We start from the raw sequence: 14,219 nt of genomic DNA, 5'->3' as shown, positions 1-14,219 counted from the left end.
CCTGTACCACCCAAAGAGGCAGCTATATATGCACATCCGTGGGTTAGACTCAACCCACATTACAATTCATGGTCAGTGTCTTAAAGACAGGGATCACACAAGATCTTTCACAGTAAAATAAAGTGAAAACACCACGTGGCTCTGTAAATAGTTATTTATATTTTTGTAGTCTTATTATTCAATAAGAAATACCTGTTGTGATTGAAATTCCTATATTTCCGTGGGGACCTGAATGCAGCACCAGCAGATTGTGTGAAATGACTACTTTCACTTCCTACAACAGAAAGCAACTGACAGTTTTTATCTGTAGACAGTAGATGTAGTGTACACAAAGTAATCTAATAGGCGATTTTGACAGTAGCAACAGTTCCTTTTAACGCTAGTGTTTTATTTTGAAGTGCAGTGTTTACAGCATATTGGTGTGGAAGCAACACAATGGTAAGATTCAGTTGTTGTGTATCAATGTGTTTCTACTGGACCACAGTCAGCAGTACACTTAGTTTACAGATATGATACAAAACAAACATCTAATGTAACTAATGACACAACACATTTCCATATTTGTAACTTTGTGATCACCTACCAGTGCTAAACACAGAGAAGAGAGAGGGGGATGTGTTCACTTTGACAGTTCATTAAGGAGTGCCACTTGGCAGGAGTTGGTGAGTGATTTACTGTCTGTATGACATTATAGCTACTAACCATATCGACCATTAAAAGATTTAGGAAACAGCTTTGGCACAAAATTTGGAGAATTATGTACAAATATTTGGTCATTACTTTTCGACTAAATTAGTTTAAGATATGTATAGCATTGACTTGTCAAAATTGAGAAGTAAACAACTTTGGGGCAGCTGTCTGTGGCAATTTATTTGTGTATTTTCCTGTTTCTGCACTATTTGTGCCAGTGCCAAGTCGTTATAACCAGTACTGATTGGTGCAGTGTTTTTTTTTTATAGATTTATTGCCTCAGACTCAGGTCATGTACTTCTCTAATGTGGATACTTATTCAGACATCTAAAAAATATTATCTGGACTCGTTAAAAAACACAATTGCAGATTTCTGAAGTTATCACTGTGAGTCCATTTATAATATCTGTAATATCAGTGTAAAGACTGTCTTTGAAGAAGTCTTGAATTATCATTTTGGCTGGTTTTACTGTAATTTGGGGATGTCTAAAATGTGATTATAGAGCGTAAAGCAAAATGCTTAAATGGCTCCTTGTCATCTGTAATCCCGTGGATGGATTACTGAACGGGCCAGCAAGGAAAAGACTCAAAATGACCACAAAGAGACATGAAAAGACTACAAAGAGATTCACGATGACTATGAAAAGAGTGTCTTTCTCCTATGTAAGAGAGGTGGTGGGGCACTTTGAATGTCTGTGCCCAGGTGCCCCCGTTATCTCATAATCTGCCCACGTGTAATCCCACACAGGTGACAGTTCTGCAGTAAATATGGGTCAGATAGAAGAAGCCAAGGCGTCGTGCCTTAACATCCTCACCTACCACAGGGAGCTGCTGGTGTCCAGGCTGAGGAGTATTCAATGCATCCTGGACAACCTGTTGGCCTGTGGCTTCGTTTGTGAAGAAGATGTTGAGATCGTACAGCGAACTGCCACCAAGACGGATCAGGCAGGAAAACTAAAGACATCTGTTAAATAAAAAACATTTGTTTGATTTTCATTCATTAAAAAAACATCTTAAATACATTGTTTTAAATCTCTGTAAAATATATATTGGTTAAAAATCCAAAAATAAAGTAAGTTTGTGACGTTATAACCAACACAGACGTTCTTTCCTGTGATTATTTTTCAGGTGCGCAAAATCTTGGATCTAGTCCAATGCAAAGGGGAGGAGGCCTGCGAATACTTTATTTACGTCATATATAAAGTATGTGATGCATACATAGACCTCCAGCCGTGGTTGAAAGAGATCAACTACAACCCGAAAAGTGATGTAACGGTGATGACAGTGGTCAACACAGATCCCAGTAAGTATTATAATCACTAATGCTGGTCTATGCCACCAAGATGTTCTTTTTTATGCTTCATATACATCATGTAAGGGGGTTTTACCTAGCGGCTAGTTTGGCACGCCCTCAAACAAAGCTATTTCGCGCGGAGCTGGAGCGAAGTCTGAAGAGTTTGGTTCGGTTGACCAATCACAACAGTGGGCCATCTGACCAATCAGAGCAGACTGGGCTTTTCGAGAGGGCGGGGCAGGAGCTCAAGCAGAGTGTTTAAGACTTAGGGTGAAAAGAGGTGCTGCAGCACACCTGGTATGAGAAAAATGATGTTTTTTGAACATTAAAGCATGTAAACATATTCTAGTAGAAACATGAAAATAGGAATTATAGGTCCCCTTTAACTCCCTTTTATTCTCACTGTGCTTTGCTCCAGACTTTTGTATAGTTTTTGCAAAGAATGTTACTCCTTTATTTGTAAGGTGATGAGTTGTTTTAGATAATCATCCCATCTGGTATGTTCATGCGCCTGTCTTCTATTGGTCCAAATAATTGTGAATTAAACACCAAGCCATCATGTTTTAAACTTATTCAATCAGTAGAACAATTAGAAGAAAAATCTGCACATTTCCATAGCCCACCAAAAACTGGAATCCTGTCACCACTGCTAAATGTATTTCATACAGGGATCATAATGCTGCTCTACCTGCCACTAAAACTGGTGAAAACACTCTGGGCATGGTATGCCTGTGTCAATACAAGTGTGTAACAATACACACGGGCCCTGTCTCAGGCTATAATCCACATGGGGGAGGTAAAGTCACCGCGATACTTGAAAAGGGTTTTTAAGAATTTAGTAGTAACCTTTAACTTTGTTGTCTTGAGGGAAATTTAGTTTCGATAGATAAAAGATAAAAACATAAAACACAAAAAAACAAAATCCATTTTTGGTTTGGTTAAAATTAGTCTCGTCCTAAATAGAAAACTGAATCCCTGGACCTTATAATTCATATAATTCAAATAGTAAGTATGGCTGGGCATTTTTTTGTCTTTATCACAGAGAGATACATGTGCAGCAAAGGTCCCTGGTTAGACCACTATCGTAGCCAAAATAAAACTGTGGGTGTGCATCAGAAAAACTGTGTGCCACATGATCCAGGAGCGGTCCCGGCCGCACGCAACGACTGTTCATGACTTGTTTTTCCTGCTAAATGTGTGTGTAGGGTATGGAGGACGGAACCTGCCAAAATAAAAAATAAATGAATAAATAAATAAATAAATATGTCATCAAATTTAGCAAAAATAATATCAAAGATAAATATAGCAATTAATTAATTAATTTATATTTCTGTTTTAATATGTGTTTCTTTATTTATTTATCTTCGTATTAATTCCCTTATTTATTTACTCTTCTGTTTAATTTTCCCTTTTATTTATTTATGTATTGATTTTTATTGATTTTAAAATTTAAAAAAAGGGGGAAGCAAAGTCACCGTGATACTTAAAAATGTTTTTTAAGAATTTAATAGTAACCTTTAACTTTGTCGTCTCGAGGGAAATTTAGTTTGCAGCGAAGATAAAAGAAACATGAAACACAAAAAAACAACATACATTTTTGGGTTGGTTAAAATTAGTCTTGTCCTAAATAGAAAACTGAATCCCTGGAACTTATAATTCACTGTCTGCCTCCTCTAAGTCAGCAGGTATTGTGGGAAGTTGAGGCATGAGATGAGCCGGGACACCAGCTTCATCATGTCATACGGCCAGCGAGAGGAGACCCGTTTGGAGGACCTATACACTGACACACTGATGGAACTGTTCAACGACACCAATGAAAGTTTGGGCTTCTTGGAGAGTCTGGACCAGCTCCTAGGAGACCATGCGGTCTTCAATCCCCAAGGTGAAACCATCTACGTGTCGGGGGATGCCGGTGTGGGAAAATCCATCCTCCTGCAGAAGCTCCAGAACCTCTGGTCCAGGAAAGAGCTGCAGACGGACGCCATCTTCTTCTTTAAGTTCCGCTGTAGGATGTTCAGCATCTTCAAGGACACAGACCAGATCTCCCTCAGAGACCTATTGTTCAAATACAACTGCTACCCAGATCTTGATCCAGATAATGAGGTGTTTGACTACATCCTGCGCTTCCCTGAGAAGGTTCTTTTTACATTCGATGGCTATGATGAGATTCAGATGAAAGACCTGATGAATGTTCCTGAAGTGGTGTCACCAGAAGTCAAGGCACACCCCCTCCAGCTGCTCAACAGCTTGCTCTGTGGGAAACTACTCAAGGGCTCCCAGAAGGTGCTGACGGCCAGGACAGGAACCGAGATACAGAGTAGGGTGATCAGAAAGAAGGTGGCTCTGCGGGGATTCTCCCCAGCTCATCTGAAGACCTACATTGATCTGCACTTCAAGGAGCAGGAGCACCGTGAGCTGGTGTCAGTTCAGCTGGATGCAAGCCCCCACCTCTGTGGCCTCTGCTCCACCCCGCTGTTCTGCTGGATTGTATTCAAGAGCTTTACGCACCTGCACACCATGCATGATAGTTTTCACCTGCCTGAAACCTGCATCACACTCACGGGCATCTTCCTCCTGCTGTCTGAGGTGTTCCTCAGCCGCTCAGCCTCACCCGCGCCATCTCTGCTGAAGAAAAGCACTCGGTGTGTCTCGGAGACATTCAAAGCAGGGCTCAGGCCTCTCGCAGCGTTTGCCAATCTAGCACTTCAGGTTATGGAGAGAGGTAGCTTCATTTGCAGCCAAGAGGAGATCACTGCGTGTGGCCTGACAGAGGAGGACCTGACCCTGGGCTTTCTTAGACCTGTCAGTGAGAATGATGCAAGTGGAAGCCCTGCTACATTTGAAGTCCTCCATGTCACCCTCCAGTCCTTCCTGGCGGCGTTTGCTCTAGTGTTGGATGAGCAGGCTGCTGCCAGCTCCATCCTCAAGTTCTTCGCTGAGTGCAGCAGGAAAAGAGAATCAATGTGTCTGCCTTTTGACTTCTGCATCAGTGGCTCCTCAATGTCCAGTGAAAAGACGCCATTTGCAACTAATGAGCACCTTCAGTTCACCAATCTGTTCTTGAGTGGACTGCTGTCCAAGGCTCACACCGGCCTGATGGAGCATCTGGTATCTCCTGTGTTATTAAAGAAAAAACGGGCCTTACTAAAATCCTACCTTTCCACCAGTGTAAAGTCCCATCTTCATGGCTTACCCCACTACAACAGTGACATTGGCAGGATCGTTCATGTTTTGCCCAACTTCCTGTGGATGCTGAGGTGCATCTTTGAGACAGGGAGCAAAGACATCGCTCAGATGACAGCGAAAGGCATCACAGCTGGCATCATCAAGCTGGGTTACTGTAACGTGTACTCAGGTGACTGCACCGCCCTGAACTTTGTACTGCAGCACCGTCAGAAGTTCCTGGGCCTTGACATGGACAACAACAACATCAGTGACTATGGGGTGAAGCAGCTGAAGCCCTCCTTTTGCAAGATGACAATAGTGAGGTAAAAAATCTAAACATGTTCTAAATACCTTCTAATTTCCATTGAGGGATATTCAGACTGATGTTATAACTCATCTAACCAAACACTAATCAAACTGCTTGTCCTCAGATTGAGTGTCAATCACCTGTCAGACAGCAGCATTGAGGTTCTTGCAGAGGAGCTATGTAAGCACAAAGTTGTGGAGTTCTTGGGGTGAGTAAATTTGGCAATTGTTCCAAGATACATATGTACCAGACCAGAGGTGGAAGAAGTATTCAGAATGTTTACTTAAGTGAACCAGTACAACAAACTACAAATACATGTTCACCTCACCTTACAAGTTCTGCATTGAATTGGCCTTCAGTCATAGACATCTGAAATGTGGCCCCAGGTTTCTAATTGGTCAAAAGCCAATAAAGTTGGGAACCAGTGGTTTCATCTTTAAAAATCCCATCTGAAAAGTAACTAGTAACTAGAAAAATACATTTAATGGTGTAAAAACATCAATATTTCCCTCTTAAATGTGGTGGAGTACGAGCAAGAAGTGGCATTAAATATAAATGCTCAAGTAAAGTATAAGTAATTGTTCTTTAATACAGTACTTGATTGAATGTGGGTCCACTCAGTAGCTGTTGTGGAGCTTTCGATCGTCCAGTTAGAGTTTGCCCAGTCTTAGTTTTCCTACTTGTCATGGAATTATAGATCAAATTAGAATTTTTCTGAGCAGATTTCGTCCATGTTGACTTATATTGTTGGACTGAAAGGTCATTCCTGACTTTTGAAAAAGCAGTTTTTCCATAAATGTTCTGGTCATAGTTATACGTAACATTCATGTTCTACATGACATGAAAAGTGTTATTCATATCCGTCTAGACTAGGTTTTTAGTCAAACAATTGCTTTCAGTTGCTGTGGAGAGTTTGATGTTTCACATGGAGTTTTATTTAGTGGAAGACACTTAAGTTACCTGCTAATACACACTGTCAGTGTAGAGACTATAGCCCTCATGCTAACAGGAGTATTCTGTTTAGGACTACAAAAATGCTGTGGCTTGCTCTGCTGCTTCATGCACTAGTAATTTAGTTGTGTGCTTGGTTCATGGTTTTCAAAGGAAGTTAATGAGAGGTGGAGCAAATATTTGCAGATTTGTTTGCCCCAAGGCTTTAGTAGCAGCAGCACGAAGTTGCAGTGCAGGGGGAATTGGAACATTTTAATTAGAAGAAAAAGGAACCAGTGGGTAAAAGGGGAGTGTACTATATTTCTAACTACTGTTTTGTTCAAAGCTACATTTTGGTCTCTTGGGTACATGATTATATTTTTGGCTATACAAACAAGTATTAGTGCTCCATAAAGTACAATTCTGCTTTTGTTTTTCTGAGAGTGAAACAGAATCTTGAGCCTTAATCTGTATTTTTGTCCTCAGGCTTTACAACAATCACATCACAGATGCTGGAGCCAAGCTAGTGGCTCAGATAATTGAGGAATGCCCAAAGCTGCGAGTCGTCAAGTATGTTTCTAACTTGTACCAATATAGAATTAGAATATTATAATAATGATGATTATAATAACTGTAAAAATGAATATTTTGTGGTCATATGTTTCTTAAATTGATGTTGACATTGCTTTGTCCTTAGGATTGGTAAAAACAAGATCACTAGTGTTGGTGGGAGGTATTTGGCCAGCGCAATTCAGAGGAGCACTTCTATATTTGATGTGGGGTAAGACTTCACTTCTGTAAAACCTCTTTGCTGTTTTGGATTTACTTAATGCAGGATGTTTGTATCCCGCTGGGCTCATTAAAGCTGTGGAGAGGCTCCGAGAGAGCATTAATGGAGGAATGTTTCAGATGGTGACAAAAACATTGTTTTATTACTATCTCTCAAGTAGTAACAAAACATGCGTAACATGTTAAATTACATGTTAATCTTAAAAATATATATATTTGACGATTGAACCCAAATTTGACAAACCATTAGAATCGTCCATCGGGATTTAGCAAGTCGCACAATTCTTGACAGGCTAACAGCCCTGGTCAAAAACCATTGGTGAATAACGCATCGTAAGTTTGAGAGGAGTTGTTATACTTGTTTAATCTTGATGGGCATGTGTGTGCGTTTTAAAATGTGATATTAAAGCTTCAGTAGTCAACAATTTTCTGGAATCATTGGGCAAAAATTCCATAATAACCTTTCAGCATATTGTAATTCAAGTGTTCTGAGAGAAAACTAGACTTCTGCACCTCCTCATGGCTCTGTCTTCACACTTTAAATCTAGCCCGTGACGGAAGACTTTGACCAATCACAGGTAATTTCAGAGAGAGAGTGTTCCTATTGGCTGTACTCCAGCTGGTGGGTGGTATTTCCTCAAGAGATCTTAACATGGCTGCCGGGTCACAAACTTTCTCATTTTACAGCTAAACCGTGCACTACAAGATGTTTCTGAAAACATTTGAGGCGAGAAATAGGCATTACAGTAACAGAATATTGATTTGTATTTGATCAGCGTGCCTAGTTTGACCGTTTGGTCGGAGTTTACGAGTGGAAGCTGGACGGCAGACTCCTCCTCAGCTCTGATTGGTTGTTTTCCTCCAGTCTGTGAAATCTTGCAGATGCCGTTAGGAGCACCGGAGGACACAGAGGCACATGATTTTTTTCAGATTACCCGTCTCATGCACTACTTTCAGGATATAGCGACCGTTTTATAAAAAAAAAAATGTTTAATCATATTTGCTCCATTCATACCCACTGCTGCTTTAAAGCATGAAAACATATCTAGTTTCTAGGGCTGTCAAAGTTAACACGATAATAACTCATTTACGCAAATCCGTTTTAAAAAATGGGTTCTCTGGGTACCCACGAGTCTCCCCTTTACAGACATGCCCACTTTATGATAATCACATGCAGTTTGGGGCAAATCATAGTCAAGTCAGCACACTGACACACTGACAGCTGTTGTTGCCTGTCTGGCTTGAGTTTGCCATGTTGTGATTTGAGCATATTTTTTATGCTAAATGCAGTACCTGTGAGGGTTTCTGGACAATATGTGTCATTGTTTTGTGTTGTTAATTGATTTCCAATAATAAATATATACATACATTTGCATGAATCAGCATATTTGCCCACTCCCATGTTGATAAGAGTATTAAATACTTGACAAATCTCCCTTTAAGGTACGTTTTGAACAGATAGAAAAATGTGCGATTTATCACCGTTAACCATGGACAATCATACGATTAATCGCGACTAAATATTTGAATCGATTGACAGCCCTACTAATTTCTAAAAAAAAAAATCTCTTGGAGGATACTGCTGGTTTAAGTAAGACAGGCCCTTTGTGTTTGTATGCTTGCTGATGCAGCTCAGATCATGACGGTTTTGATATCTTCGCTTGCAGAATGTGGGGGAACAGCATCGGCGACGAGGGAGCAGAAGCATTCGCAGAAGCTCTGAGGCACCACCCGAGCCTTACCAACCTCAGGTGAGAAGGCAGCTACCTACAAAGACAATGAAAACCTGCTGATTTAAACGCATTGATTAAATTGACTCATTTCTGTTTTTTTCTGTGTTGTAGTCTCTCAGCCAATGACATCACATCTAAAGGTGGGAAGTGCCTGGCGGAAGCTCTGAAAGAGAACAGCACGCTCAGGATATTGTGGTAGGCGGGTCGCTCAGTTTGAGTGATTTCCACAGTTCTAACACAACTACTCTGTATAGAAGTACATGTCTGTTCTGTTGTAGGTTGGTGCACAACGAGTTGACTGATGATGCAGCTCCACACTTGGCTGAGTTGGTCCAAGCGAACACAGGTTTAATCCACCTCTGGTAAAGAAAACACACATGCATAAACACACTGTATTTACTCACACAATGTAAAGGCCTGTTGATTACCCTGGTCAGACATTGATTGTCAGAAAGTCACCTGCTTTGTATATATTTATGTCTGCAGGTTAATCAGCAACCAGTTCACCGTGGATGGGATTAAACATCTCGCTGATGCTCTTACTCACATCACAGCAGTCAAAGACATATGGTGAGGATCAGGTGTAATTCACAGTGACTTTCAGGCCTTTGTTTTCTCTAACGGCCTCCAAATGCCATGGACCAACTGTTTTAGACAGTTACATCTCATTGTCAATGCAAACCAATGGGATATTATTATTTAAGGTAGGATAGCTGGTAGGAGGGGCAAATTGGTTTTATTGGTTGATAGATATTGGGCGGCTATAATCGATATTTTTATAATAACAATGTATCAAGTGACAATGTGAAAGGTGTCTCTAGTAGAGATGAACCTACAGAGACTTATCAGCTGAATCTGCAGCTCCCCTCGTCTTTACAGAGCTTCATAGTGAGTTTCAGCTCATTGTTTATCTGTGCGGCCCACAACTTAACTGTTTAGGTTGACTATCACAGCTCTCATAGTGTAGTTTTTGGCCACAGCAGACGAGTGACGCCGAGATACAAAAGTGGCTGATGGTGTGCCACTGTGGTTCAGCGGCACAAGTCGGTCCCTGGAGTGGTATGCCGCTCCTGTTCCTCCACCATATACCGTTTCCTAATGGCAGGTGCCACTTGAAAGTGGTAGGCCACTGTCAGACTGTCATACCAGCACCGGCTCCTGATATTTTTTCTGTCTTTATTAACAACATAATGCTGTAAATATAAATATATAAAGTCATTTGATACTTGCCGATGTACCCTGAGGCTATAGCTAGCCTCCTTAGCCACTGTAGCCAGTCGGACTAAATTTAGAGCCAATTAACCAAATAATACTTGTATTATTTTTGGCATGTTTAATAATAACACGCGATCACACATAAATAAAACTCCACGTCGTGGAACATTTACTAGGCATACGTATGGCATGTGTACCGGTTATGGCATATTACCGGTCATCATTGTGGCATAAGCCGTTTCTACCAGCATAGATATGATAGGCGTCGGGGTATTTTCTCACCATAATCTATTTTTGGATAGTCTGAAATGAATGTGTGTGTTTTTATGTATTGATTACACCTGAAAGTTTAACTGTAAATTACATTATTGGCTCGAGTACGCAGAGGCAGGTATACAGCCTGTCTGCCAGGAAGGGGGATCTACATTTATAAATTCACAGCATTTAACTCCCTGCAGCAGCATATGTCGTTTTGTATCAACATAAATATGATTGGCATAAACATCGGGGTATATCCTTTATCTTAGTCTTAAAAGATAGATTATAGTGAGAAAATACCCCAACGTCTATCATATCTATATTTATGGCGCTATGTTGTTAATAAAGACAGAAAAAATATCAGGAGCCGGTGCTGGTATGACAGTCTGACAGTGGCCTACCACTTTCAAGCAGCAACTGCCGTTAGGAAAAGGTATTTGGTGGAGGAACACGAGCGGCTTACCACTCCAGGGACCGGCTTACCACTCCAGGGACCGGCTTACCACTCCCGGGACCGGCTAACCACTCCCGGGACCGGCTAACCACTCTGAACCACAGTAGAACACAATCGGTCACTTTTCGATCTCGGCACTACTGCAGCAGACAGCTGTTTTCAGAGAAGAAACTCTAAAAACCCACTGCACAGCAGCAAACAGCAGACAGACACAGACACCAGCTGGTGAACATAGTGGAGCATTTAGCAGCTAAAGAGACAGATATTTCCCTCGGGAGTTGGTGGAGACCAAAAACAGAGCTAAAAGAGAGAGAATATTGGATGTACATTCATCGCATGTACACAAACACAACTCAAGATGAATGATCATGGTTTACTAGCAAGTTCAACATATCAACTTAAAAGGTAATATGTCAATGTTGCGTTTGCTCTGCCGCCAGGTGGTCAAACATCACAGATTTAATTTATAATACAGTATATTACCATGGATAAAATCACAAGCTTTCCTCTTTTATAAAGGATTTTGTAGAAACAACAACATTTACTGGTAAAAGCAGGATACTGAATTAGCCCTCTCTACCAGGTGATGTCACTCTCTACAGAGATAATTAGTCTGTTTTGTATGGGTATGTGCGGTCAGCCCTTCATGTTCAACTGTAGACTGAATTCATGTGAAGGTATCTTAAAGGACAATTTGGGTTGGAATTGTTAAACAAAAATAGTATTTAATGTACTGTTATGATTGTGGTGTGCATTGGGGAGCTCACGTGCCTAATGATTTAAGTCAGTTCAATTCAATTTATTTTTATCCAGCGTCAAATCATAACAGAAGTTATCTTGAGATGCTTTTCATATAGAACAGGGCTAGACCGTACTCTATACTGTCTGTTAATTGAATATTAGTTACACACTGTAGTAGATGTAGAAGTAATTAGGTAGACAAATCCCTCACAGCATCAGAGCCATTTCCATGTATTCTGTATATACTTTGAATGCATAAATGTGTTTTGAATGTGAATCAATGTCTGATGGTGTCTGATCATGTTCCTACAGTGTGAAAGGAAACCAGCTCACTGAGGAGGAAGAGAAACTGTTTGTGACAGAGAAAAGGCTGCAGTTCCACTAGCTGGGCACTCACGTGAGACGTGCATGTGCTGAGTAACGTATGTAGTGTGTGTGTGTGTGTGTGTGTTCACTGTATGCATGCACAATGGTACAGTGTGCTGTATGATTTCACCTGGGCGCAACTGTTTTGCTGTGGGCACAAAGTCTGACAATATGCCTCTTCATTGCCATTCTATCAAGTTTCCTTCCTGGCAGCTACTGCATTAACAAAATACTTGCTACAGGAAATACAAGTTTGGAAATACTGCATACGCATTACATCACTCATTGCTGAGGAGACCGTTTTTTACTGAGGAAACTGTCGGTTTCATGTAGGAGATTTTTACCTGGAATTTCGACCAAATGTTTGACAGTTGACATGACTGTTAAGAAAAAAGGAAGTTCAAGCACTGATGAATAGGAGGAAAGCAAACCAATGACTTCCCTCTTCATGAACATTTGTATAGACTTCAGTTGCATGTTTTGATTTGTATGTATATATAAACAATAAGTATTCTATTTATTATTTTACTATTACTCATATTACAGTTAGTTTTCCACATAGCTGGTGGATTGTGTTGACGTGTACTTCAATGTGAAAAGAGTGAATAATGTTTACTGTTTGTGCAAAGATATACAGATACCCTTTACTACCCAGATCAGATACCCTTCTGAATGTTTCAGTTGCATGACATCAGTGTATGAATTTCTCCTGATGGACTCTTGACAGTGCTATCAACAAAATAAAAATCAACACAGAAATCTCTTTGCAGGAAAGTTTGTCCTTTTCACAGTGCTAGTTGCAAATGCAAGTGCAAAATGAGTTTCGGCTGTGTGTTATCAGCGTTGGCAAGTAGGTGACTTTTCTTATTTGATACGATGTGAAGTCATCTGTTGTCCTCCACAGAGAAAAGGTAATGTAATTATGAAGTTTATGTGCATGATAGACAGATATGTGAGATGATTGCTATCATGCGTTCAACAACTTGAACAGAAGTTTGAGTTATCTTTGGAGGGACTTGATGTTTCATGTTTTCTCTCTTTAATCTATTTGATAAATACACTTAATCTGTTGAACTCTGACAAGTGAAGTAGTTAACAGAGATCTTAAAAACCAAGTCTAATATTAACCATGAGACTCAATTTTATTGGCAGCAATCTATTTGCACCTGCTTCCTGCTGACAAAGGCACGACTATACACGATTTAAAGTTTCCTGTGTTTGCGTTTCTATAAAACAAAAACTACACGAGATCTGATATGACTGTTCTCACCAAACTGATCACACACGTTTAGCTTCAAACACTTATTCATCTGTGATGATGGCAGAATCCTTACATCTACATGCTGTTGCCAAAACTGTGGGTCTATAACTGATCTGACTTGACTTTCCAGCCCTGATACTCTTACATTCCTTGCTTCGATTTTCTTTTTTTTTCATTTAGAAATCTGTTATCTACAGTAGACGTCGTCCTTTTTTGCGAGTGATAAAAAAAAGAAAACATTTTTAGTATTATATTATACGCACACACACTCTGGTAAAAGTGGAACTAATTTTAATTATTTATATACTGCTTGGTAGCTTATAATAATAGGCTATATCATAATTTAGCCTAGGCCTATTAGTTGATTTATATTTTGTATTAATAATCTAAATCTGCAAAGTAACTCCAGCTGTAAAATAAATGTAGTGGAGTAAAAAGTACAGTATTTCCTCTGAAATGTAACAGAGCAGAACTGTATAGTTGCAAAAAATGGAAATACTTAATTAAAGTACAAGTAGGCCTATCTCAAAATTGTACTTTAGCACAGTACTTGAGAAAAGGTTCTTAGTTATTTTCCATCTGTTTGCTTAGTTTATCCTTTAATATTCTGTCTAATCTTATATGCCTTGTTTATTGACAGACATTTATGTTTTATTCTCTGCCTTAATGTTTGCAAATTAATCTCATTGAAATAAAAATACTTAAAAACATTCTCATATTCTTCCCTGCTTGAACACATACAGATGCACACATGTTCCATCTATATTTATAACACAGCACCTGTAGACTACATTCAAATTTCAATATTCCTTCAATATTGCTTACTGATCACCATCAGCATAGAGAAATCAAGCACATTTTCAGTGCTTCTGTATGGACCTATTCTCTCCTCCTTTGTCCTCACGTGGTTTCACACTTCATTGTTTGCTTTTTCAGCATCGATTATTTCTGAGAATGCAAAGTACACACATTATCTAATCAAACCGGGAAGTTGTGCCTTATCACCTTGCAGTTTA

General features: G+C 39.8%; 1 protein-coding gene across 5 annotated transcripts; it reads left to right on the top strand.

Annotated features, from left to right (window-relative positions):
- The first annotated feature begins 276 nt into the window (after positions 1-276).
- On the top strand, positions 277-12,689 carry nod1 (nucleotide-binding oligomerization domain containing 1). Of its 5 annotated transcripts, XM_074652969.1 has the most exons (13): positions 313-438; positions 587-662; positions 1,439-1,635; positions 1,819-1,993; positions 3,663-5,472; positions 5,581-5,664; positions 6,873-6,956; positions 7,084-7,167; positions 8,843-8,926; positions 9,020-9,103; positions 9,187-9,270; positions 9,395-9,478; positions 11,889-12,689. In XM_074652969.1, the coding sequence occupies exons 3-13, from the start codon at positions 1,459-1,461 to the stop codon at positions 11,959-11,961; spliced, it is 2,823 nt and encodes a 940-aa protein (XP_074509070.1). In that variant the 5' UTR covers positions 313-438; positions 587-662; positions 1,439-1,458; the 3' UTR covers positions 11,962-12,689. The 5 variants fall into 5 exon arrangements, with proteins under 5 accessions (XP_074509073.1, XP_074509069.1, XP_074509071.1 ...); XM_074652972.1 differs by lacking the exon at positions 587-662 and having other exon boundaries at positions 277-438; positions 3,667-5,472; XM_074652968.1 differs by lacking the exon at positions 587-662 and having other exon boundaries at positions 277-438.
- Positions 12,690-14,219: the final 1,530 nt, after the last annotated feature.

This window comes from Sebastes fasciatus, chromosome 12 (assembly GCF_043250625.1).
Source record: "Sebastes fasciatus isolate fSebFas1 chromosome 12, fSebFas1.pri, whole genome shotgun sequence".
Taxonomy (NCBI): domain Eukaryota; kingdom Metazoa; phylum Chordata; class Actinopteri; order Perciformes; family Sebastidae; genus Sebastes; species Sebastes fasciatus.
Note: the sequence above shows the minus strand (reverse complement) of the source record. Positions and strands in the feature narration are given on the sequence as shown.